General features: G+C 37.8%; 1 protein-coding gene across 1 annotated transcript in view; it reads left to right on the forward strand.

Moving 5' to 3' along the window:
* CLNK (cytokine dependent hematopoietic cell linker) overlaps positions 1-23,468 on the forward strand; it is a 193,637-nt gene that overhangs the window by 97,826 nt on the left and 72,343 nt on the right. The window contains exons 4-6 of the mRNA XM_044681759.1: positions 7,037-7,062; positions 19,512-19,552; positions 20,739-20,880. Coding sequence (XP_044537694.1) covers positions 7,037-7,062; positions 19,512-19,552; positions 20,739-20,880 — 209 coding nt within the window. The remainder of the gene's footprint in view (positions 1-7,036; positions 7,063-19,511; positions 19,553-20,738; positions 20,881-23,468) is intronic.

Below are 23,468 nucleotides of genomic sequence, written 5' to 3' on the forward strand. Positions count from 1 at the left end.
GATATTTACTAGCTCCTTGACTCTAACCAAGCCACTTAACCTTTCTTAGCCTCAGTTTTCTCACTTGTAAAATGAGGGTTAGAACATTACCTAATTCACAAACCCATTATGAGGATCTTGTCTCAATTCCTTTGAATAATTTTTTCAAATACTGAATTTGAGGCATTGATGCTAGGAAAATCAAAAGAATTAAAGGGTTTACAGTTATTGCAAACATTAAAATTATACCACAATTGTTATTACCATATCATTTTTTACATCTGATCTCTTTCTCATCTTAAGAAAGCACAGGATATGCCAAGTCTTACACCAACAACAAGCCCCTAACAGATCCTTCTGTATATGTTGACAGAGATACCACTGTCCAATTTGCCAAATATCATCTGCTTGTACAAGCTTTTTCCCTAGGAAAGTTGAAGAAGTTATGGCCAGGCTATTCTAAAGGTTCATTAAGCTTCTGAAAAATTATAGATGTGTTCAGGCTAATTTAATGTAAACTTTAAACATCTTTCAATAGTGTCTCTTAAGACAATATGCCTTACTTCCACAAGATTAAGATGTGAGATAGAGAAAAACCAAGAGCCCTCTCCTTTAAATTGGTGTGGCTGAAGCAATAACATATATTGAAGCAATATTTACAATTCTATTAAAAAAAGGAAACTAGAAGAATCAGCTTATTCCAAAACAAATTATTTTAGAATGTGTCATAGCATGCTCTGGTGATATTAAAAAAGAGGAACAGATGATGTTATCGCAATTTGTAACAAACCATTTATAAGGATTCAAAAATACATATATTCTATAAACATACACATCTCTCCATCACTGCATATTTTATAATCAAAAGTGCAATAAGAGTATAAATTATTATTGGATATGTGTGTGCCTAACTGGATTTTCTATTACCTACATCCTTGAGGCTGTTAACTTTGCTTTAATATTTATCCCCTAAACAAGGAGACCAGCTTCAAACACAAATAGCAAGAATAGATCTTTTGATAATTCAGAATGTCTCTATGGAGCCTCTACTGCTGGCATGTTACACTCCCCCATTAGTCACTTACACATGAGTAAGAACTGACTCTCCTGAAAGCCCAGGAAGGGTGTTCATTAATTATGGAGTTAGAAGGGGACTTTGGAATGAACTCATCTAACCATCTCATTTTAAGATGAAGAAATTGAGGCCTGTGGATGTGATAGGTTTAGATTCATAAATGTATAGATTTAGATCTGAAAAGGATCTCAGAGGGCATCTAGTCCAATCCCTTCATTTTACAGATGAAGAAACTGATACCTTAAAGACAGGGCAAAAGCCAGAGGAAGCTCACTTCAGTGTTCGGCTTAGTGAAATAGATTTTGTGAATATCATTAGTCTTTTTTGACAAGTGAGGAAAACTGGAACTGAAAAGATGAAGTGATTTGTTCACATTTAACATAGAAAGCAAATGGTGGAACTAGAACTTGGAATTTTTGACTCCAAATTAAAGGTTCATTCCTTTTCATGTATTACTTAGAAATAAAAATTATCTTCAAAGCAGCTAGGCAGAACAATGGATAGAATGCCAATGCTGGAGTCAGGAGGACCTGAGTTCATATCCGGCCTCAGACACATACTACCTGTGTGACCCTCGGTAAGTCACTAAAACCTCAGTTTTGACTCAGTTTTCTCATCTGTAAAATGAGCTGGAGAAGGAAATGGCAAACTACTCCAGTGTCTTTGTCAAGAAAACCCCAAATGGGGGATGTAGAATCTAAGGAATCACCCTAGTGCAAATATTAATAATATGAAAATAGGTCTTGAACAATGACACATATAAAACCCAGTGGAATTGCTCATTGGCTATGGGAGAGGGGGTGTAACGAGGGGAGGGAAAGAACATGAATCATGTAACCATTGGAAAAATATTCTAAATTAATTAAATAAATAAGTTAACTTTTAAAAAGTTAATAACAAAGAAAAAAGCAAATTAATGAAATAAACATGCAATTTTTTTAAAAGTTGAAAATAAATAAACAATCCCCAACTAAGTATTAAAAAAAGAAAACCTCAATTGGGATCACCCCAAAGAGTCAAACATGACTACTTAGGAATTATATTTTTTATATGTAAAATAAAGGAGCAAAATTTAAAAGCTGGATATGTTATTAAATCAGTTAACTTTTGGCAGGATCGAGAGAAGCCATCCTGATCAGCTTTCATGAGGCCCTGAACCACATTAAGCTCTAGATATCATCTCCAGAAGAGAGACAAAAACTGTCACAACTTCATCACTGTGAGGGTGAGGAGCTCCCTAGTCACAGTTTACTTCAGAGACTGGACCCACGTCACAACTCTTCAGGATCCAAAATGACACAGTAGTCAAATAAAATTCCCATGAATACCCAGGATTAGAACAACCTATGAATCTCTGGCTCATCAAAAGTAGGAAAAGAGCACTTGAATACGGTTACACATAAAGAGGAACATGTATTTCAATCTATAGAGATATTCAAATTGTTTTTTAAAGTCTATGTATAACGTATTTATGTATCTATACATACATATTATCAAGTAGATTTTTTTGAACCCTCACCTTCTGTCTTAGAAATTATTCTAAATATTAGTTCCAGGGCAGAAAAGGGATAAGGGCTAGGCAAATGGGGTTTAGTAACTTGCCCAGGGTCACACTCCTAGGAAGTGTCTGAGCCAGATTTGAACCCAAGCTGTCCTGACTCCTTGCCTGGCTCTCTATCCACTAAGCCACCTAGCTGCTCCAACAAGTAGTTTTAAATCACTGATGATGAATCAGGCATTGTACTAAGCACTAGATACACAAAGAAAGGTAAAAAACAGCCCTTGACCTCAGGCATCTTATATTCTAATAAAGGAAATTGTAAAAAAATAAATGTATATTAAATATATTCAGATTAGATGGAAACAACTCTATAAGGCATTAGCAACCCAGTGGACAAGAGGGGAGACCAAAAAAGGCTTCCAGATGAAGGTTAAACACACACACACACACACACACACACACACACACACACACACTTAAGCTGTGTCTTGGAGGAAGCCAAGGATTTTAAGAGATAGATGTGAGGAGGAAAAGAATTACAGGAATGGAGACAATTAGTATGAAGGAGGACAGAAAAGGTAAATGGAGAGAGATGGGAATACATATAGAATGCTGAGCAAATATAGTTCCCTAGAGGTTGATCACAATTTGGACTTTACCAAAATTAATTGCTATGCCTTGATATTTGCATAGTCTGAGAATGCAAAAGAAATGCCATTTCACTTCAACTCATGTTACCTGTTAAGCTCTATAAAGAGAAATAGAGCCACTAGCCTGTGACACCATCCAGCTGAAGTCAAATCACATGAGATCCTATTATTTGTTATTGACAGTAGGACCATGATGCATCTTGAAATTTAGCCCTAGACTTAATAGCTTCTAACCATCAGAGAAGAAAAAAACAATAACAATAACTACAACCTTCCTGATGTTTGCCACTATGTTTTTCATAAATCACTCAGGCTGTGAGTTGGTCAGTCCTGTCAACAGACTACAGAAATTGCTTTTCAGCTCCCTATGTGTTGGCAGTGACAAAGTTCAAGCAGTCACTTAGTCACACTTTCCTATCCCTAATGATCTTGAAACATCAGTTCTGGAAAGAACTTCATAACATAGTGTCAGAATTGGAAGAGACCTTTAAATATAGAATGTCAGAGTTGGAGGGGACCCTGGAACATAGAATGTCTGAGTTGGAGGAGATGTTGAAACAGAATGCTTGAGCTGGAGAGAACCTTGGAACATGGAATGTCTGAGCTGGAAGGGACCTCAGAACATAGAATGTCAGAGTTGGAGGGAACCTTGGAACATGGAATGTCTGAGCTGGAAGGGACCTCAGAACATAGAATGTCTGAGCTGGAGGGAGACCTTGGAACATAGAATGTCTGAGTTGGAACTTCCTGAAAGTTCCTAAAGTGGGCGCCACTGCCCCCTGGTGGGTGCTGAAGCAATCCAGGGGGCAATTATGGCCACAGGTGCATTTATCTTTCCTATTAATTGCTATTAAAATTTTTAAAAAAAATTAACTTCCTAGGGGGCTAAGTAATATTTTTTTTTCTGGAAAGGGGGAGGTAAGCCAAAAAAGTTTGGGAACCCCTGGTTGGGAGGGACCTTGGAACATAGCATGTCTGAGCTGGAGGGCACCTTGGAATATAGAATGTCGGAGTTGAAAGAGATCTTGAAACATAGAATGTCAGAGTTTGAGTGGACCTTGGAATATACAATGAGTTAAAAGGGACCTTGAAACATAGAATGTTAGAGTTGGAGGCGACCTTGGAACAAAAATGGTCTGAGCTGGAAGGCACTTTGGAACATAGAATGTCCAAGCTAGAGGGGTGTTTAGAGAACACAGAGCATGTTAGCCCTGAGAGGGTCCTTGGAAACTGTCATATCTGGATAAGATAAGACACTATGCTAGCTCTGAAAGGGACTTAGAAATCCTCTAATCCAATTCCTTCATTTTACAGATGAAGAAAGCAGGTTTGAGCTGATGACATGACTTGCTCAATATCAAGTTAGGTCAGAGCAGAATCTGGCGTGGGTCTCCTGACTTGCAGCCGGTGCTTTCTCTTACAATGCTATGTTGTGGCCAATACCGCTTTCGCTATTCCCTCCACCCCAGGCTCCAGGCAGCTGTGCCTGACTTTTCTTTTCCCCCCATTCTCTTTTCTTCTTTAAAGCTCTCAACGCATGGCTCAGCAGGAATAATAAGCTCTTTCCCAGTCCTTCTGCAATTTCCTCTGCTAATTCATTTGGCGCACACTGACGCATGGGGCACCCTGGGGTTTAGAATCCCAAAGGAGATGACATCTGAATGAACGCCATCGCTTCAGGGGCTCCTGCATATGGGCCTCTCACCAATAGGCACACAGGATGGAAACCCACAGCAGAGTAAAATTTATGGAAGGATGTCTCCAGATAATTGAAAAACCACAATTGTCCGGGATCTGTAAAGGATTTAGCTCAGCTTTCAGAAGTTTTGACCTCATGCTTGCTTGCATCCTACATAAGACATTTGGCCTCCTGTATATTAGATTGACTGTAAATGGATTAAATTCCACAATAGTTCACTGTCACTTATCACTGGAAAAGGGGGAAAAAAGAGCTTTTTCTTTTAGTTGCTGAGGCAGAAATCTAGGACACTCTTTTGGTCTTTAAGAAAACCATTGTTGTTGTCGTTATGACGATGATTATTATTACTTCAGTGTGTATGCTCCTTCCGCCAAAGCAGATCAGAAATATTTTGTAATTTAGCAAATACTCTTGGAGACTGGATCAAATATAATCTGCTCATTTTTAACAGGTGAGGAAGCTGAAATTTCAGTGAGCAAAATGACTAATAAATGTTGGCTGAATTGAAGAAGAGGCAATTACATAGCTAATTAGTGAGAGAACTAAAACTCATACACAGGTGTCCTCATTCTTAATCCAGGCCACTCTTCACAAAGCCAACTGCCTCCCATTAAAAATATCAGAAGAAAGTTTCCAGTTATTCCTCACTGACCAATTACCTATGAATTTCTACAAATTCCCAGAACAACCTGGAAATGGTCTAATAATTGTTTGCAATGTTTCTGCTTTATCAGTTCTGTTCAGAAATGGTGCCGACATCTGACAGGGTTTAGGAAGAGGAATACAGGTGAGGAAATATCAGTGAAATAAAAAAAAATCAGTCAAAACAAATATTTTTTAAGAAGAAAAGAAATAGTATCCAAAAGCCAACAAGGAAAACTGGAAAGCTGGAACTGAAGGCTCAGGTCCAATTTGAACTGGCCTGTCTCAGTCTTCTTAACCTCTCTAGGCCTGACTTCCCATTGCCACGAGATGCATAATAATATTTACTCCCCAAGCGTGCTGCAATGCTTAATTAATTGCTCTTTGTGACGCACTTTGAGCACCTCAGAGGGAAGGTATAATGCAAGTGCTGAGGCTTATTGTCATTGCACAAACAAGTTGGAGCTCAGAAGATAAACCATAGCTAACTTTCCATTGTCTCAAAGCTTATCCTATTTAAATGCCCATGGTGGTCAATGAACTTGATGATGACGAAGATGGTGATGATGATAATGATGAAGATGATGATGTTAGCAATAATGATGCATTATATCATTCAGAATCACAAAGTAATTAAGATGATCCCATTTGATTTCATGGCATAAGAAAAGGAGAGAATTGGATTGGATGACCTCTAAGGCCCCTTCCACCTCTAAGTCTCTGAATCCATTAACCATTGCTTTTGAGGTAGTCAGTGGAATGGTTTTTGTTTTCATCTTGACCTGGGATTTCATCAGTGTTCAAATGTCTCAATGTAGAAACGTTCTCATCTAATGCAACTTGAACATTTTCCTGTAATTTAAAGCTTTAATTTAAAACTTTGGAGGTTGTTTGGGGAATAACAATATTAAATGATATGACAGAGTCTCAACTAGAATGTACCAGAAGCAGGTTCCAAAGTTAGCCCCTCCATCCACTGCTCCATGCTTCCTCTTTGTGCAAGTATAATTATTATTAGGAAACTGAGTCTTGAAAGAATGAAGCAAAAGGGTTATATCTAGGCTTTCTTATTCCAAATCTTCTGTTCACTTGCTCTTGTAACCTTGGTCAAGTCACTTGACCCTTTGGGACCCCAATTTCTTCATCTACAAAATGATGAGTTACATTAGGTGATAGCTAAAGTTCTTCCCAGCTGGAACCAATGTTCATGCTCTTTCCATCACACCATTTAGATACCACTTTGTTCATATTGCTCATCCAGTCATAACAAACTGTATGTTGTATTATGCACTTCATATATGTGTTTTCTCATTCCCTTTCTAAAGTTTTATAAGTAAAAGGGATCTATTTTCTCTCCAGCAGCTGTTAAAGTACTTTGCACATACTAGATGCTTAAAAAATACTTGTTACTTGAACTGAATGAACATTTTATTCAATGTATCCATACAGTCTATTTAGTGGATGCTTACCCATTCTCCTTTATACCATAGATCATGGCCCCATATTGGTGCTGCAGGTAAGTGGATCTCACATATATTGTTTTTTCCTGAGCACTCCTTCTCTTCATTTTCCTCTTCTTTCTCCTCCTCTTACTAATTTTATAATAATAGCTAAGCTATATAAAGTGCCTTAATGTTTATAAAGTATTCATGATAGAGTGATGGATAGATAATATATATTTGAAGATGTCTATATCTATACATCTAGAGATATTATATAGATGTATACACACACACATATATATACAAATGTATATGTATATGTATATATGTAAAGAATGTATATCCTATATGTATATATAATATCTATATGTAGAAATTTACACGTACATATAATTGTATTTGGCCCTCACACCAATCTGTGTAGACACTATTATTATTTATATTTTACAGATGAGGAAACTAACTCAGAGGTTAAATGACTTGCCCAGAATCACACTACTAGTGAATTTCTGAGACAGAAACAGAACTCAACATTTTCCTGACTCTATGTCCAATTCTCCATCCACTATGTCAATTATTTAATAAAAGCCATCAGTCCATATATCTAAGTCCAACCATTTTTCAGGGGTCTGAAAGTTTCTCATGTCTTCCATGAAACTATCTTAAATATTCCAAGCCAGAATGATCTCTTCCCAGAAATCCTTTGCACTTATTTTAAACACAAATAAATTAATGCTAAACATTAGGAATATTGTATACTAAAGTTTTTAGAGGACAGAGCAGAGTTTTACATTTGTCTCAAATCCCTATCAGTAAACACTAGATATGTAATTAGTATGTCCTGGGGTAAATTCTTATTTAAGGAACGGATTAATTTCTTAGAAAAGCATACCTTTGAAAAATCAGAAGTAGGGTGACAGATGGATCACTCCTAGAAAACTGGTAGATGGGAATGATAATATTAGTAGTAGTTATTTTATTATTCTTATAGTTATTGCTATTAGATTTGGAAATATTTACTCTTATTTCCAGTATAAATACAAACTCTTTCACATGTTGTTCAAAGCCTTCCACAATTTGGCTTTGAAAAATGTCATCAATCTAGAACTAGTGATAATAATCTAGGCTAGAACTATGACTCACTAATAGCCTTTCAGGATACTCTGATTTTTAAAACTCCCCTAACAGTAACAATGTTGTTGTAGAAGCAATAGTAATTAAATATTGATTATTATTGATTGTTGATTATTGTTTGGTTGTTATTTATTATTATTATTGACTATTATTAACACTATTAATCCTCCCTATGCTAACAGTCTTCCTCTGATGCCTCATTGTGGCATAAAAGTTGGCTTAGAGTCTACAAAGCTATAGTAAAGGAAGACAAGGTCCTTTGTGTGAAATGGTAATTTAGGCAGATAAATGGAGTTTTACTTAACCCAATCTAGGGAGATGATGATCTTTTCAGGCTCAGAGACCAAGGTGGTTACTTTCTGTCCTAGGCCAGTAGCCAACCACTCTGACTCCACTTAAACAGTAACAGGTTTATTGTAAGTTGTTGATTTGGGTAAGGCAAGGTATGTGGGCCGAGGATTCCCTACTATTAATAAATATTACCTTTTTCCCACCTTCTGACTCTGCAAAAAGTTGCTTCTGCCCTCAGCAGGGCTGAGGCTATACTCACTCCCTCACTGTCTCAGTTTCTCCTGTCTAATCTGACTAACCTAGGCTAAGCCCACATTGATTATAGTCTCTAGTGAAAGACACAGATTGTAGTGGAGTCAGGAACAGGTGCCAGGTGTGACCAAGTCACCTAGGTGAAGCCAAAGCCCACCAAGGCAACTGAGCAGTTCAGGTCACTGTTGCTAGTAATTCCTGATTGAGACTTTAACAGATGTTGTATCAGAGTATAGGACCAAAAAGGTATTCAGGAACTGGCTGGTTTCTCACAGGAGCTTGGTTTTGGAAGTGTTTTCTTCTTCAGAGTCCAAACCCAACTCCTCGATGATAGTTACCTTCCTCAGAATCTTAACTCAGGATTCCAAGAACTCCCCATGTACTTCCTGGTTTCTTCCATTCTGGCAACTTCTGTATTTCCACTCTGGTTTATTATCTTCTTCCCTAATTCCTATTTATCATTTGGTAGGTGCTAGCAAAGGGTAAGGGTTTTTGAATATACCTTAGAAAAAGTTGTGTCTAAGAACCAATGGAACAAGGTACAGAAAGTATCCAGATGATATTTACATTCAAAGATAAATTTATTTTTCCAGCCATTTTGTTGTGGCTCAGTTGTTTTTCAGTTGTGTCTCACTCTTCATGACCCCATTTGGGGTTTTCTTGGCAAAGATACTGGATTGGTCTGCCATTTTCTTCTCCAGATCATTTTATATATGAGGAAACTGAGGCAAACAGGATTAAGTGACTTACCTAGTGTCATATAACTAGTAAGTGTCTGAGGCTGGATTTGCACTCAGGAAGATTAGTCTTGATTCCCAGGCCAGCATTCTATCTACTATACCACCTAGCTGCCCTTCTTTCAACAACAGAAAGTCACAAAGATCATATTCTATGGCCCTGAGGGTTTGTGGTCACTGGAGAAAGTTTTATCCACAACAACAACAACAAATATGTATCACTGATAGATTGAACTAATAAAAATGTGCATTTATTTGGTGCTTTATAGTATATTATGGGTAGCATTTCAACAGAACCACACACCAACCCCTATGAGGTAGTTTGCTTGTCCAGTAATTATTCCCACTTTTCATATAAGGAAACTGAGGCTTAGAGAATTAAAGTGGCTTACCAAAGATGATTCTGCTAATAAGTAGCAGAAACAGAACCCAAATCCTAGTCTTCTAGCTCCAAGTCTAATGTTTTCATTGAGTCATGTTATAGCTGGAAAGTAAAATGGAGTTAAAAGCAAAGGGGAAAAAATAGATTCACTAAATAGCTACAGCTATACACACTGATATTCCCTTCCAAAATGTTTGTGTGGTGTTATAGCATTACAGACTGAATGCAAATATGACCCAGTCCAAAAGCTTGTTAAAAGACTCTGGCTGGACCCAGAGAAAAGAGACATATTTTCAGCTTTGGATAATTTTTCACTGACAAAGAATTTGATACAAGGCTTCTTCCTTCTGAGCTGAGGTCTGAAGAGACCATCAAATGATATAATTTTCTCCAACACAAAAGAAATAGGGTTTCATATCTTTTTTACTTTTTTATTCATTTTTAAAAGATATTTTATTTTAATTACATGTAATCTCAATTTTCAACATACGTTCTCTGAAATTACAAGATCCAAATTGTCCCTCTCCCTTCATTCTCTCCCCTTTCTTGGAGGTGATAAGAATTAGTTTCTAATCTTTTGAATGAAAAAAAAGTCAGAATTGGTGCTTCTATTTAGAAAGCTTGTACCTAATAATTTTAGATCATTATATAGCACTCCATAGCCTTATGGTCCTCTTTTAAAAGTCTAGAAGGTATGTATTAATTTATTAACAAAAAATGTTTTCTTATTTCATCTGGGAACATTTTATCTTTTTATTATCACTGCTATTAAGGAAGGCTATTATTTTCCCTCCTTAAAGGAACCAAACTAATGATTTTAAGAATATAAAGATTGCAGGTAAGTGATGTATGGACATTTAATGCCACCTACTGGCCTAGAGAGTATTCTGCAGTTTCTGAATTAGCAAATCAGACCAGGAAATTGCCCCTTATCTTTAGTGAATGCCTCCCAAAGACACATTTTCATCCAACCAGCAGTGGTGATTGAAATTAAACTTCTAAAGCATTCACTCCATACCAATAATCATATTTGGAAAAGATGATAATCACTTCCTAAAAGGATGATAATAAGAGAAAAGCAATGAAATATTGCAAATTAGACACTATTCCTGCAGAAATTGCCCCTTTATCATTTTCTGGGGTTATAACCTCTATAAAACTATTTATCTTTACCTAGCCTCAGTTCCCCCTTTGTAGAACTGGAATAACAATGCTTACCCTGACTATCTCACAGGATGGGCGTAAAAAAGTTCTTTGTAAGCCATAAAGTATGATAGAAATTGTTGGAAGCCAGGTACCAGAGCCTAAAGATGGAAAGTAGGTCAGATATCCCCCTAGAAATTTTTTCCAATAAATGTGCATTTTATTCAGATTCCTGAAGGTCACAGAAATATGCTGACAAAGTCAAGTTTGGTTCACCTCCTAACATTTATTTTTTTTTCATTTTTTTATTTTGAATATTTTCCCACAGTTACATATTTCATGTTCTTTCCCTCTCCCCCAAACTCCCCTAAACCCCCTTAGCCAATGCACAATTCCACTGGGTTTTACATGTATCAATGATCAAGACCTAATTCCATATTAATGATAGTTGGACTAGAATTATTGTTTAGTGTCTACATTCCCAATAATATCCCCATCAGCCCATGTGTTCAAGCATTTCTTCTATGTTTCTCCTCCCACAGTTCTTCCTCTGAATATGGCTTGTTTTCTTTCTCATAAGTCCCTCAGCCTTGCTCTGGATCCTTGCACTGCTGCTAATAGAGAAATCAGTTATGTTCTATTTTACCATAGTGTATTGGTCTCTGTGTACAATATTCTTCTGGCTCTGCTCCTTTCACTCTGTATCAATTCCTGGAGGTCTTTCCAGTTCACATGGAATTCTTCCAGTTCTTTATTCCTTTGAGCACAATAGTATTCCATCACCAACACATACCACAATTTGTTCAGCCATTCCCCAATTGAAGGACATTCTCTCATTTTCCAAAATTTTGCCACCATAAAGCACTTCCTGACATTTTAAAGGTGGGAATTAGGGGAGATGGGGGCAAGACTCAAAGAGCCTCCATGGAATATGCACATCCAGATTTCAGAATTCATGATGGTAGAATTGTTGAATGTTAAAGCTAGAAGGTACCTTAGAGATCTTTAAGACCTACTTTCTCATCTTCTAAATGAGGAAATTGGAATCAAAGGAACCAAGACTGAAATGATTGGCCTACTCAATGAGGGATGAAGTCAGAGCAAGAGCCAAAAATTCTTCGTTGTTACATACTACCTCTGCTTGGTCTTAATGTAGTAAAAGCAAGAAGGCATCATGGGATGAAAAGCATAATTCTACCTATATTCACATGCATGATCTCAGGAATAATGAATTGTGAATTTGGATTCTGAAAGGGAAATTAGAATGTGGAACAAAGAATTTTAAAGCTAAAAGGTGCCTTAAAACAGAATTTAGAATATTTCCACTATATTGTTAAACTCAAATGTTGTCTCCTTTCTTGAAACTTTAGATCTACCAATAGATTTTCTTTTCTCAAACCTCACATAATACTTTGTTTCACACTGATCTATTATAATGATTACATAGCTCTCTGTCTTGCTCCTTACTCCCAATAGACTCAAAATTTCCTGAACTTAAGGGGAAGCTAAATGGCAAGATAGCTAGAGCACTGGACCTGGAATCAGGAAAACCTGAATTCAAATTTGACCCTGGGAAATTCGCTTAACCCTGTTTGCCTCAGTTTCCTCATCTGTAAAATGAGCTGGAGAAGGAAATGGCAAACTATGCCAGTATCTCTGCCAAAAAAACTCCTAATAGGGTCATGAGTTGGACTAGCCTGAAAATGACTCAACAACAAAAAGGAGCATCATCTTGTCTCAGCTTTCTGTCTCACCCAGTGGCTAATACAGTGCTCTTCACAAGAGATGCTTAATAAATGTTGTCAAATTAAACTTGAACTAGGTCTTAGGATAGCAGAATGTAGTGGGTTACAATTGAAAAGGACTTCTGAGATTACCTTCTGTTTACACTATAACTATTCTGAATGCACAGTGTTGTGCATTCCCTTCATTAGAATTTGAGCTCAAGGGCAAGGATGATATCTTTATTTTTCTTTGTCTCCTTAGCACAGGCACATAGTAAGTGCTTAAAAAATATTTATTAAATGACTGACTTTGAGATCTAGTCCCATCCTTTTACTTTATTTGGTATCCCCATGGCTTAGCACAGTGCCTGAGCCATGGTAGGATCTTAATCAATGTTTATTGATTGAGCAACTTTATAGCTAAAAAGGGAGTGGGCAGAGAACTGAACTGACTGGTCTGGGGTCATACAAGCTAGTAAGGGAAAAGTGGGACTAAAATTCCACTCTGCTCACTCACAGGCCAGCACTCCCTCCCCTTCATGTGCTGTCTCCCTGGTTCTTATTTTCTGAAATTATTAGCCTCAATGAAACCCTTGGTGATTTGGAGTTGACTAAAACATTGTACTAGTTCTCAAGTTCTCAGGGAATAGTTTCCAGTTTCTAAACAAATATTGTCCCTATGTTCTCCTGCCTCAGAAAACAGAACTAAAATATATTGACTAATTTGGTTCTTCATTATATTTTATCCCCCTAATCAAGTAAGTTTTTTAGTGTCTTTCACACTCGCACAAAAGCTCTATGAAAGGGAGTTCTTTATAGCTGAAAATATAGGAAGAACATCCTGTACTTCCTTATAATGATAGGCTACTCTGTTACCAGAGAGAGGCAATCCCTAAATCCATTGCTAAAGGAAAGGGGAAAGTTTTATTTTTATCCATTTCCAGGGATTGTATTTGGAGGTACAAATCAGACTTTTGCCCTCAGCTGTGTTCTTCTTACCAGATTAAAACTGGAAAGTTTAAGAGGATTCTCAGAACAGTTCCAGCTTTTGCTGCTACTAAGCCGCCATCTTGGGTTGGTCCCACAAGTGGGAAGTTTATAGAGTTCAGTCCTGGAAACTGGGAGATCTGAATTTGAGTCCCACTTCTGCTGTTAACTTGTCCTATGATTGGGAGGAAGGCACTTTCCTGACTTCCATAAGTTTGTTTTCCCCATCTAAAGACTCTTCCTTTCTACCCTTCCCTCCCCACAAAAAAAAAAAAAAAAAAAAAAAAAAAAAAAAATTCAAGAGAGATAGGAGAAAGTTGGATAACTAAAATCCAATTGAGTGGATTGAGTGAAAGCCCATAGGCTTTGTACTTAGTGACTTATGAATGAGGGCAGGAACTTTGAGTGAAAATTTGTGGCAGATCAGAAATCAATATTAGCCCTAGTAGACAGATCTAGAAGTAAGAAGTAGAAGTAGCAGGTATAGATTTTGACAAGAAGAGAACCTCCCAACAATCAGAACTATCCCAAAGTAGAATGGGCTACCTCTAGAGATAATGGGGTCACTATCAGCAGAGGTCTTCAAGCAAAAACTAGATGACCATGTGCCAGAGGTCTTGTGACTTCAGTCCTTCCTTGAATACTACATTCCAATCAAATGGGTCTACTCACTGTTCACAGAACATGGCAAATTATCTCATACTTTAGTGCCTTTTCACAGATTCTCAGCCATGTTGGGAATATACTCCCTCCTCATTTATGAATTATAGAAATCTTTGTTTCCTTCAAGGCTCAGCTCAGATACAATCACTTACAGAAAATCATTGCGGTGCCCCCCCGCTAATTATTCATGCTTTTGTTCCTCTTCAAAAAGCATCCTAAATTTACTTATGAATTTTTGTGTAGCACAAGAGAACAGATTTCTAAAGACCAGTGATTATTTTTTAAATTGTCCTTTTATTCCCAGTAGCCTGCAGAGTGTCCAGTACCTACTAGATTTTTAATGAATGGGAATTGAATTGAATTGAAATTCAAATCCTGTTTAAGTAGATATAAGGCTAGACAACCTCCAATCCCTTTCTAATTCTGAGATTCTTTGGTTCTGTGAACATCAGGTGCCCCTGTTGGGAAAGCAAGATTTTAAATGCCATGACTATATTTGAAATTCTAATCCTCCACTGAATAAGTCACCCTCTAAATTCTTTGTTAGTCTAATGTTTGTCTAATCATGTCTCCATAAATGAAATTATGTCTTAAAAATCCCCAAATCCCAAAATTGCTCTAGAGATTCTGCCACATCATAGCACCCCTGCTTGGCTGAAATCCTAAAGGATGACAAAAAAGGCAACTGTTCATTCTGGAAATCCCATTTGGATTGAGATTAAAACATTTGGACTCTGTTAAATGGTTTTTGTACCTTATTGCAATAAGGAGGCTCCAGAAATAGCATCCCACCTCATGACTTCCTCTTTCTACCCCCCCTCCCACTAGAGCAAACAGCTGAATTGAATGTGATTGTTTTTTCCTCTCTCCAATGGATAGATTGTTTTTATGAATTGTTATGCCTTGTGAGTTTGTAGAATAATGTGGCTTGCTGGACTAGCTAGCTATCTAGAACCTAAATAATGAAATCACTTGGGGTACATCTTAAATGAGGCTGCCTGCTAACGCATATATTTTGCTCTTCCATGGACCCAAGTTCAAATGCAAGTTTACAAGTAAAAATAAACCTGGGGGTCTCCACATAGCAGTAGTTCTCGCTCGTATCTTTCAAGATGAAATGTCCAGTGAGACCTAAGCCCTTATGGACATGATTATTACCAGTGACTGCCTGCAGGAGCAGCAGCAAGTCTCAGCCTGCTGGCATCATGCCAGGACACATAATTATATTCTGCCTATAGCCCAATTCCCCTTGTACTTTCAATTATACCCATTAGTCTTCACTTCCCCTCTTTTTAAAAAGCCTTTGGGGTACTGATATTGTATAATGGGAGCTGTCATTGGTTCAGGTGAGATTGAAGAAAATTGTATCCCTGGGTCTGCGTTTTTCTTGGGGTCTTCTTTGTGCTGATGAATGATGCTATAAGAAGAACCTGACATGATTGTGTCCTTTCACTAACATGCTACAGGTAATCTTCCAAGTACACAGATGACAGAACATTTGAACTGGAAGGTACTTTAGAACCTGGAATGTTAGACCTGGAGAGACCCACAGAATGTAGAATTTTAGAACAGGAAGGACACTTAACATAGACCATCAGAATGAGAAGGAACTTTAAAACAGAAAGCATAAAATGTTTAGTCTGGAGGGGTCTTAGAACAGAATTAGTATTCGAACAGAAAAGATAATTAGAGCAAAGAATGTCGAAATAGGAAGGGACTTTGGAAGAGAGGGCACAGCTGAAGGGAACCTTAGAATGCAATGTTAGAGAGGCTCAGAGGATAGATAGAGCACCAGATCGGGAGACCTGTGTTCAAATCTGACCTCAGACACTTCCTACATGTGTGTCCCTGGGCAAGTTACTTACTTAAACCCCAAATGACTAGCTCTTGCCACTCTTTTGTCTTAGAATTAACATTGAGACAGAAAGAAAGGGTTAAAAAAAAGGACACAGTGTTAGAGCTGGAAAAGAACTTAGAAGCTAGAAAGGGACTCAACACATTGAAAATCTCAGGAATCTTCAAACATGCCAGAGCCGAAAGGAGCCTTACAACATAAAAAATAGAATATTAGAATTGGAAGAAAATGTTAGTATTTTCTTCATTTTTATTTAGATGCAGCTAAGTGGCCTTGTGGGTAGAACACTGGAGTCAGGTCTTATATTTACTAACTGTATGAACCTGGGTTAAGGTACTTAACCTCTGTTTGCCTCAGTATCTTCATCTGTAAAATGGAGCTAATAGTATCAACCACCTCCCAGGGTTGTTATGAAGATGAAATGAGTTAATAATTGTGAAGCATGGAGCATGATGTCTAACACCTAATAACTACTATATAAATGTCTAGCTATTGTTATTATTATTATAGGGCATATAAATCAACCAATTAAAAAGAATAGCTCACAAAAAAAGCCCTTTACTCTTTACAAAGGGTTTTCTTCACAATCCCTCCATGAGATTCATTGTTTTATCCTCCCTGTTTTAAAAATAAGGAAATGGAGGTCTCGTCCGCTTGAACAAGTTATCCAGGGTCAAGGTCTTCACCTAGGTCTTTTCAGATTCAATCTGACTTTGCTTTCCACACTATCCTCTTGCCATTTCCCATTTGAATCCCTTTTCCTGCTTGGTTATATGAATACTTTCTCAAATACACAAAACACAAGTTTTGACCTAAAAGAGACTTACTGTTCACCTTGTGCATCCTCTCAATTTGGGGAGTCTTTTGGTGGGGAGAAGGGTGTGGTTCCTAACCACGACTTTATTCATGTAGAGAGCTCCCATTGAAGAAGCCCTTTCTTCCAGAACAGATCCATAAATTTGTTCAATTTGTGATCTTAGAGAGTAGCTGAGAAATTAGATGCCTTGCTCAGAGTCAAATGTGCCAGAGGCAGGACTTGAACATAGTTCTTCCAGGCTCTACAGCCGCCATTATGTCTTCCTTTTCTCTCACTCCCAATCCCCATCATTTCATAGCTGAAGAAACTGAATTCCAGAAATTTAGGTCCCCCGGTTATCCAGTGTTGGAGCCAGGATTTGAAGCCAAGGCCTCTGCCCCCGGGTCCATCTCTGGGTCCCCTACGACACATGGCTTTCACAAAAGGAGCCCGGGGTTTGCTGCAAAGCCTGGAAACAATCCCTGTGACCATATGGGCAAACAGGCATTATTAATGTTTTGTTCATTTGCTCCTTCTGGCCTAGCCATGTTTAATGTGTGACCTTATTAACACAACTCTATTCAGGAAAAAGTGCAAATTGCTTACTCAGAAAGCCTGGTAAATGCTCTCCTTTCTGCTGCCAGTGATCTAACTCGGAATATAATTGGTGTTGGGTCAAGCTTCATCATCTGAATTAGTGCTGGCAGAGTGCTTGGGGGCTACCTAGTGTAACTACAGCAATGGATGCAAACAGGGAGCAGGTGCAGCCCATTCCTCCTCTTGTGTTCTCATTATTTCTCATCAATTAATGAGCTGGAAGAGGCTTCAAACACTGTCCCTAATAGGGTCTGGAGAGTTAGTGTTTCCTTCATTTCCATAATCTCAGCTAAATTCCATAGTGGGATTGTTTTGCCAAACAAAAACACACCTATGAACAGGCTATGATAAAACAAGGTAATAATAATAGTAGTAGTAGTAGTCGTAGTCGTAGTCGTCGTCGTAGTAAAGATAATAATAATAATAATACCAGTCTATGTGGATGGGAGGGTACATTTAGAATACCAGGGTTCAAATCTTGACTCTGATGCATAGTAGCCATGTGATGCTTTGGTTTTATAAAATAGAAATGATACACAGTGTTACTGAGAGTCAAGTAAGGTAATGTAGGCAATTTTGTTGCTGCTCAATCATTTTCAATTATGCATGTCTGACTCTTCATGAGTTTTCTTAACAAAGACACTAGAGTGGTTTTTCATTTCCTTCTCCAGCTCATTTTACAGATGAGGAAACTGAGGTAAACAGAGTTAAGTGACTGCCAAATTTGAACTCAGGAAGAAGCTTGCCCCCCTATCCACTGAGCCACCTAACTGACTTGTAGGTAAATGTAGGTAAAGCATCTTACAAACCACTATATAATTGTTAGTTATTATTATTGGAAAAGTGTTTTCCTCAAAGAAATGTGTGGTTGATGGCACAAATATGATTATCACCATTTTACAGATGAAGAAAATAAGGCACTGAGTAATTTAGTGACTTGCCCAATCACACAGCTTCTTTTACGTACATCATAATCAAGTTAACCCACTTCTTTTCAGTAGCTGAGAGGTACCATATCAGAACTTGAGATTCACATGAATTAGTGGGGGGGGGCAGCCAATTTCTTGAGTTTTGGTTTAGTTGTTTTTTTTTAATACATAGAATTTTTAAAAAGAAAATAATAGTATTCTTCCTTGTCCAAGTTGGGAGAGATATCAGTCAAGATTGTCTAGGCTGATTTTAAATGTCTTTTCTCCTTCTTCCTGGTTCCCTTTTTGGAAGAACAGTTTCCCTGATCAGAAATGTATATTCCAGTTCTGGAAGACAGAGAGACATCATAATATAAGGGAAGGCATTTTGACCTCAGAATCAAGAGCCCTGGGTATGGTTCCTAGCTCTGCCATTAACTAGTTGTGTGACTTTGAACAACTTGATTCTCTCCTATTGAGGTTTCTTTAACTGTAAAATGGGTTGGAGAAAATAATTCTGCTGGTGTTCTCTTTCTATTGCAGATGGAATAGGCCTAGCCTGGGTAAATAAATAGTAAATAAATAATTAGAGAGCAAAGCCAATTAAGGCAGAAATTCCTAACCTTGACTGTATCACAGACCCACTTTGGCAACCTGGGGAAATCAAGGCAAGCCTTCTCAGAATAATGTCTTTAAAAGAGTAGAATAGGATAACATAAAATTACAAAGGAAATCAATTATATCGAGATATAGTTATGAAAATAGTTGTTGTTTTTTTAAAAAAATAAGATCATAAATCCTAAGTGCCCCTGTACTAGAGAAACATAGATGGACTTCCTGCAAGAGGCTGTACCTAAACTGGTCTCTGAGGGATTTTCAAAGGCAGAGGGGAGGAGAGAACACATACCAAGCCTGGGAGGAAACCTGATAATGAAGGATTTAAGGAAGCAGAAGGAATAACAAGGAAGGTCAGAGAACAATAAATATCATTTCTATCACATGAAGCTTATGGATTCTTTTTAAATACCATCCCTTTTCTATTTCTTTTCTTCAGCAGGTCAGCACAGAACTATTTCTGAAAACTGCTCCAGCTATGTAAGTCTACTCAATTCTTTACTTCTCCTTTCTTTAAAAAGTATTGTAGTTTGGGGAAATCCATGACATAGAGAAATATTTTCCTAGTTGAAAGTTAGTCCTCACAATCACCCTGGAAATTTTCCACCTCACAATACTTTCCAAGCCTCTGTACGTCAAATGAGGATGTAACTTAAAAGGATATTGGGAACGTAGCTCAGGTGTGGCAAATTTTCCACCTGCACAGTATCATTATCCCTATTTTACAGCTAAGAAAACTGAGGCCTATTGAAATTAAATTGTTCAAGGTCAGATAAGTAAATTGATGCCTGGGCCTCCAATTATAAAACTGATTCTTCTTCTCCTGTATGCCCCACCCCCCACAACGCAGGCACACACACACACACACACACACACACACACACACACACACACATATCTTTCTTATCCTGAGTTTTCATTGATTTAGAACCGAAAAGGACTTCAGGCACCTTTTAGTACAACCCCCTCATTTTATAAATGAGGAATCTGAGGTAAAGGGAATCTAAGGGACTTGCCAAGATCGCATAGTTAAGAATCAGAGGCGGGATTTGAACTTGGGTCTTCTGACTCTAAGATTACCCCATACTTGATTCCCATTTTTAAAATGGATAGACTACAGGTCAGTGGAGTGAAATTAACTCATTTGTGAGGCCTTCTGACAGTGATCCTGGTACTCCTATTATATCTCAAGTAGGTCACTAGTACATTGTAGTATTTGATCTTTACTATTTCCAGAGTACTTACTAAGCCTCCTCATAAACCAAGGCTATGCTTTCAACCTACATAGCCATAGAAAAATGGATTAATATTGGGAAACTGATGGGAACTGAAGGAGTTCAGCTGTGTGTTGCAATGGAGTAAACATAAAAACACAGACGGTCCAGAAGACCAAAATACAATCTGAGTCCTTCTCTCTGTTCAACAACCAATGCTCTGTTAAATTTAGTTTCAGTTGAGCCTTACAAAAATAAACCTTCTAAATTATAGCCCATTAGTGTGCCCTTGGATCATCCTCTGTTGCCCTAAGACAGGCTTGGAAACCGACCTTAACTTTGTGCAGGCTCTGAGATCTATTTTTGCTTCTCAAGTTGATTTTGCAGCTAATGTCTTCATCAACATTATGCCCTCTTTCATCTTATTTATCTGGCTGCTCCTTCCTGTATAGGACAAGAACATTGTCAAAGTAGCTGATGGTGCAAAAGGCAGTGATGGGGAAGACTATGAAGATCCTAAGACTTTACCTATCGGAGGATTTCATTCAATGAAAATCTTACCTGCCAGACCTATACAGGAGTCACAATATGCAGGTAACTTTGGCAGAGTTTGGAAATTAAAAATGCTGAAATACTTGGAGTCAGAAGGTAGTAACAATAATTAACTGTCTTAACTGTGTCTGAAAGAAACAGTTTGGCTCCTTTTTCCATGGTCTTCCCTGATTTCCACAGCTGTAAATGATCTCTCCCTTCTCAAATTTTGCTAAGGGCTTTCCTTTCTCCCAAAAGACATTCTCCTTTGAAGTGTTCTTATTTGAGCACATATAATCTTTCTCAGAGGTAATGACATGGCATAGTGGACAGGGCTTTGAAGTCAGGGAGGCTTACATTTAAGACCTTCTCTGACCCATAACAGTTGCGTTACTGCAGGAAAGCCATTTAACTTCTTGGTGATCTTCAGAAATTCTCTAGGACTCTCCCATGTAGAGAAGATATGGGCCTTCTCTCATCCATGATGGATATGACGGAGGTTGAGGAAATTTCTTACCCTAGTAAGATCACAAGTCTTGTCCCTAACCTTATTCATAATAATGGCTGTTATTAAAACACCTCTGTAGGAACAACATTTTTCATTTCAGAGTTCCCAATGACTAAAGCATGTATAAAACGAGGTCATTATATGAATCATTATTGTCAAATAATACATCTAGGGTGTCCCAAGAGTCTTTGTGCAGCTTTAAAGTTTAAATACCTTAAAACTTTGCTAAGGATTTTAGGATACCTAGTACTAACAACATTGATTTTTGTATGATAATGGTATAACAGATATCACCAGAGACATGTGGAGCTATATAAGAGGGATGGGCCAGGTCCATAACAAGCAAAAGAGGCATAAGATTTACTGAAGGCATGGCAGGAATCATTTGGATGATCAGGCTAAGATGTGTTATGATCTTTAGTGGTAGAGAGAATAATAACACTCACAAGATCATGGACCCATTGAAATATATCTAATCAAAGTTTATTGGAATCAATTAAACTAAATTCTTAAATGAAACAATTTCAGAGCTGTATCTTCCTTTTTTAATTTTATCTTTATTTTATTCCAGTGGCAAATTTATACATAAGTTTTCCAAAGTTACAAGATTCAATGTTGTCTCCCTCCCCTCTTTCTTCCACCAGTTCCACTGGGTTGTTTATGTATTGTCTCTCAAAACCTATTTCAATATTATTAATTTGTGCAATACTCTTTTAAAATCAAAACTCCAAATCATATACTGTTATATTCAAATCCTGGGAAATGGTGGATGTCACCTTGATTGACAAGGGAGGCAGTTGGAGAGATTGGAATGTTCCCAGATTCCATGAGCCAGGGGCAAAGTCGGTTGGCCTGGGAGTATAAATACCCCTAACAGCCACCTGGAGGGTTTCTCTCTCTGACTTTGGACTTTGGTCCCTTAGATCTTTAGGTCTCTGAATCTTCCTCGCTCTTTAGGTCTCTTGGTCCCTAGGTAGTGAAGGGAGGCTGGGAGGTCTGAAGAAGCAGAGGGTGGATAGGATCTATATATTTCCTGAAGGCTGTGAGAGCTAATACATCACCAAACACTGATAATAAGAAAGGTGAGAGAAAATCACCAACACAACTGCATTAAGGGCAGTCACTTCTCTGGCTTGGCATTGGCCAGGCTGAACCAGAGGGGTTGTGAAGAACAAAAGCTCTAGCTTCTATAAATCAATAGCCTCCAGCCCTAAGTGATTATAGATTATAGATATTAGATTGACAGGATCTCCAATCCCTAATCCTTGTCCTGATTATTTTTCCCTTATTATAGATTACAGATAAAGTGTTTAATAAGAACCTTCCTGAGTGGTCATTATATCATGACCCTTGGGAAGGGAGCAAACACAGTCAGAAGAACAATGTGATCCAAGGCTAATCAGAGCACAATATTAATAATTGATCCAACCCCAGATTGGACCTGAAATGGTTACCTATCCACCTAAACTTTCGGGGTCCTTCCCTGGGCAACTGTTATTGAAAGGGGAAATTATAACAACTAGCAAGGGCGTGATTGGAATTGGTGTTCCCCCATCACCAGCACCTAGGGAGAATACAAAGATACATCCACCTCACTGGTATCCATATCTCCTAGGACCTTAGGCACTTCTCTTTCTTTATAACAATACCCAAATAAACCAATGATAAATTATACAGTTTCTTCTGCATTTCTGCTCCCACAGTTCTTTCTCTGGATGTGGATAGCATTCTTTCTCATAAGTCCCTCTGGATTATCCTGGATCATTGCATTGCTGCTAGTAGAGAAGTCTATTACATTTGATCATTCCAGTGTTCAGTTACTGTGTTCTCCTGGGTTCAGAGAAGTATCTTCTAAACTTATCTAAAACTTATAATAGTTCATTTAAAGTGATCAAATCTCTTCACAGCCTTCTAAAGATTCCCTGCCAAGTCTTATTGAGCCAGACTTTGACCAGCTCTTGTTCAGTCATTTCAGTCATGTCCAACCCTTCCTGGGCCCCTTTGGGGTTTTCTTGGCAAAGCATTTTACAATTTCCTTCTCCGGCTCATTTTATAGATAAGGAAGCTGCAACAAACAGGATTAAATTACTTGTCCAGGGTCACACAGCTAGGAAGTATCTGAAACTGAATTTAAACACAAAAA

The sequence above is a fragment of the Gracilinanus agilis genome, chromosome 6 (genome assembly GCF_016433145.1).
Source record: "Gracilinanus agilis isolate LMUSP501 chromosome 6, AgileGrace, whole genome shotgun sequence".
NCBI lineage: Eukaryota > Metazoa > Chordata > Mammalia > Didelphimorphia > Didelphidae > Gracilinanus > Gracilinanus agilis.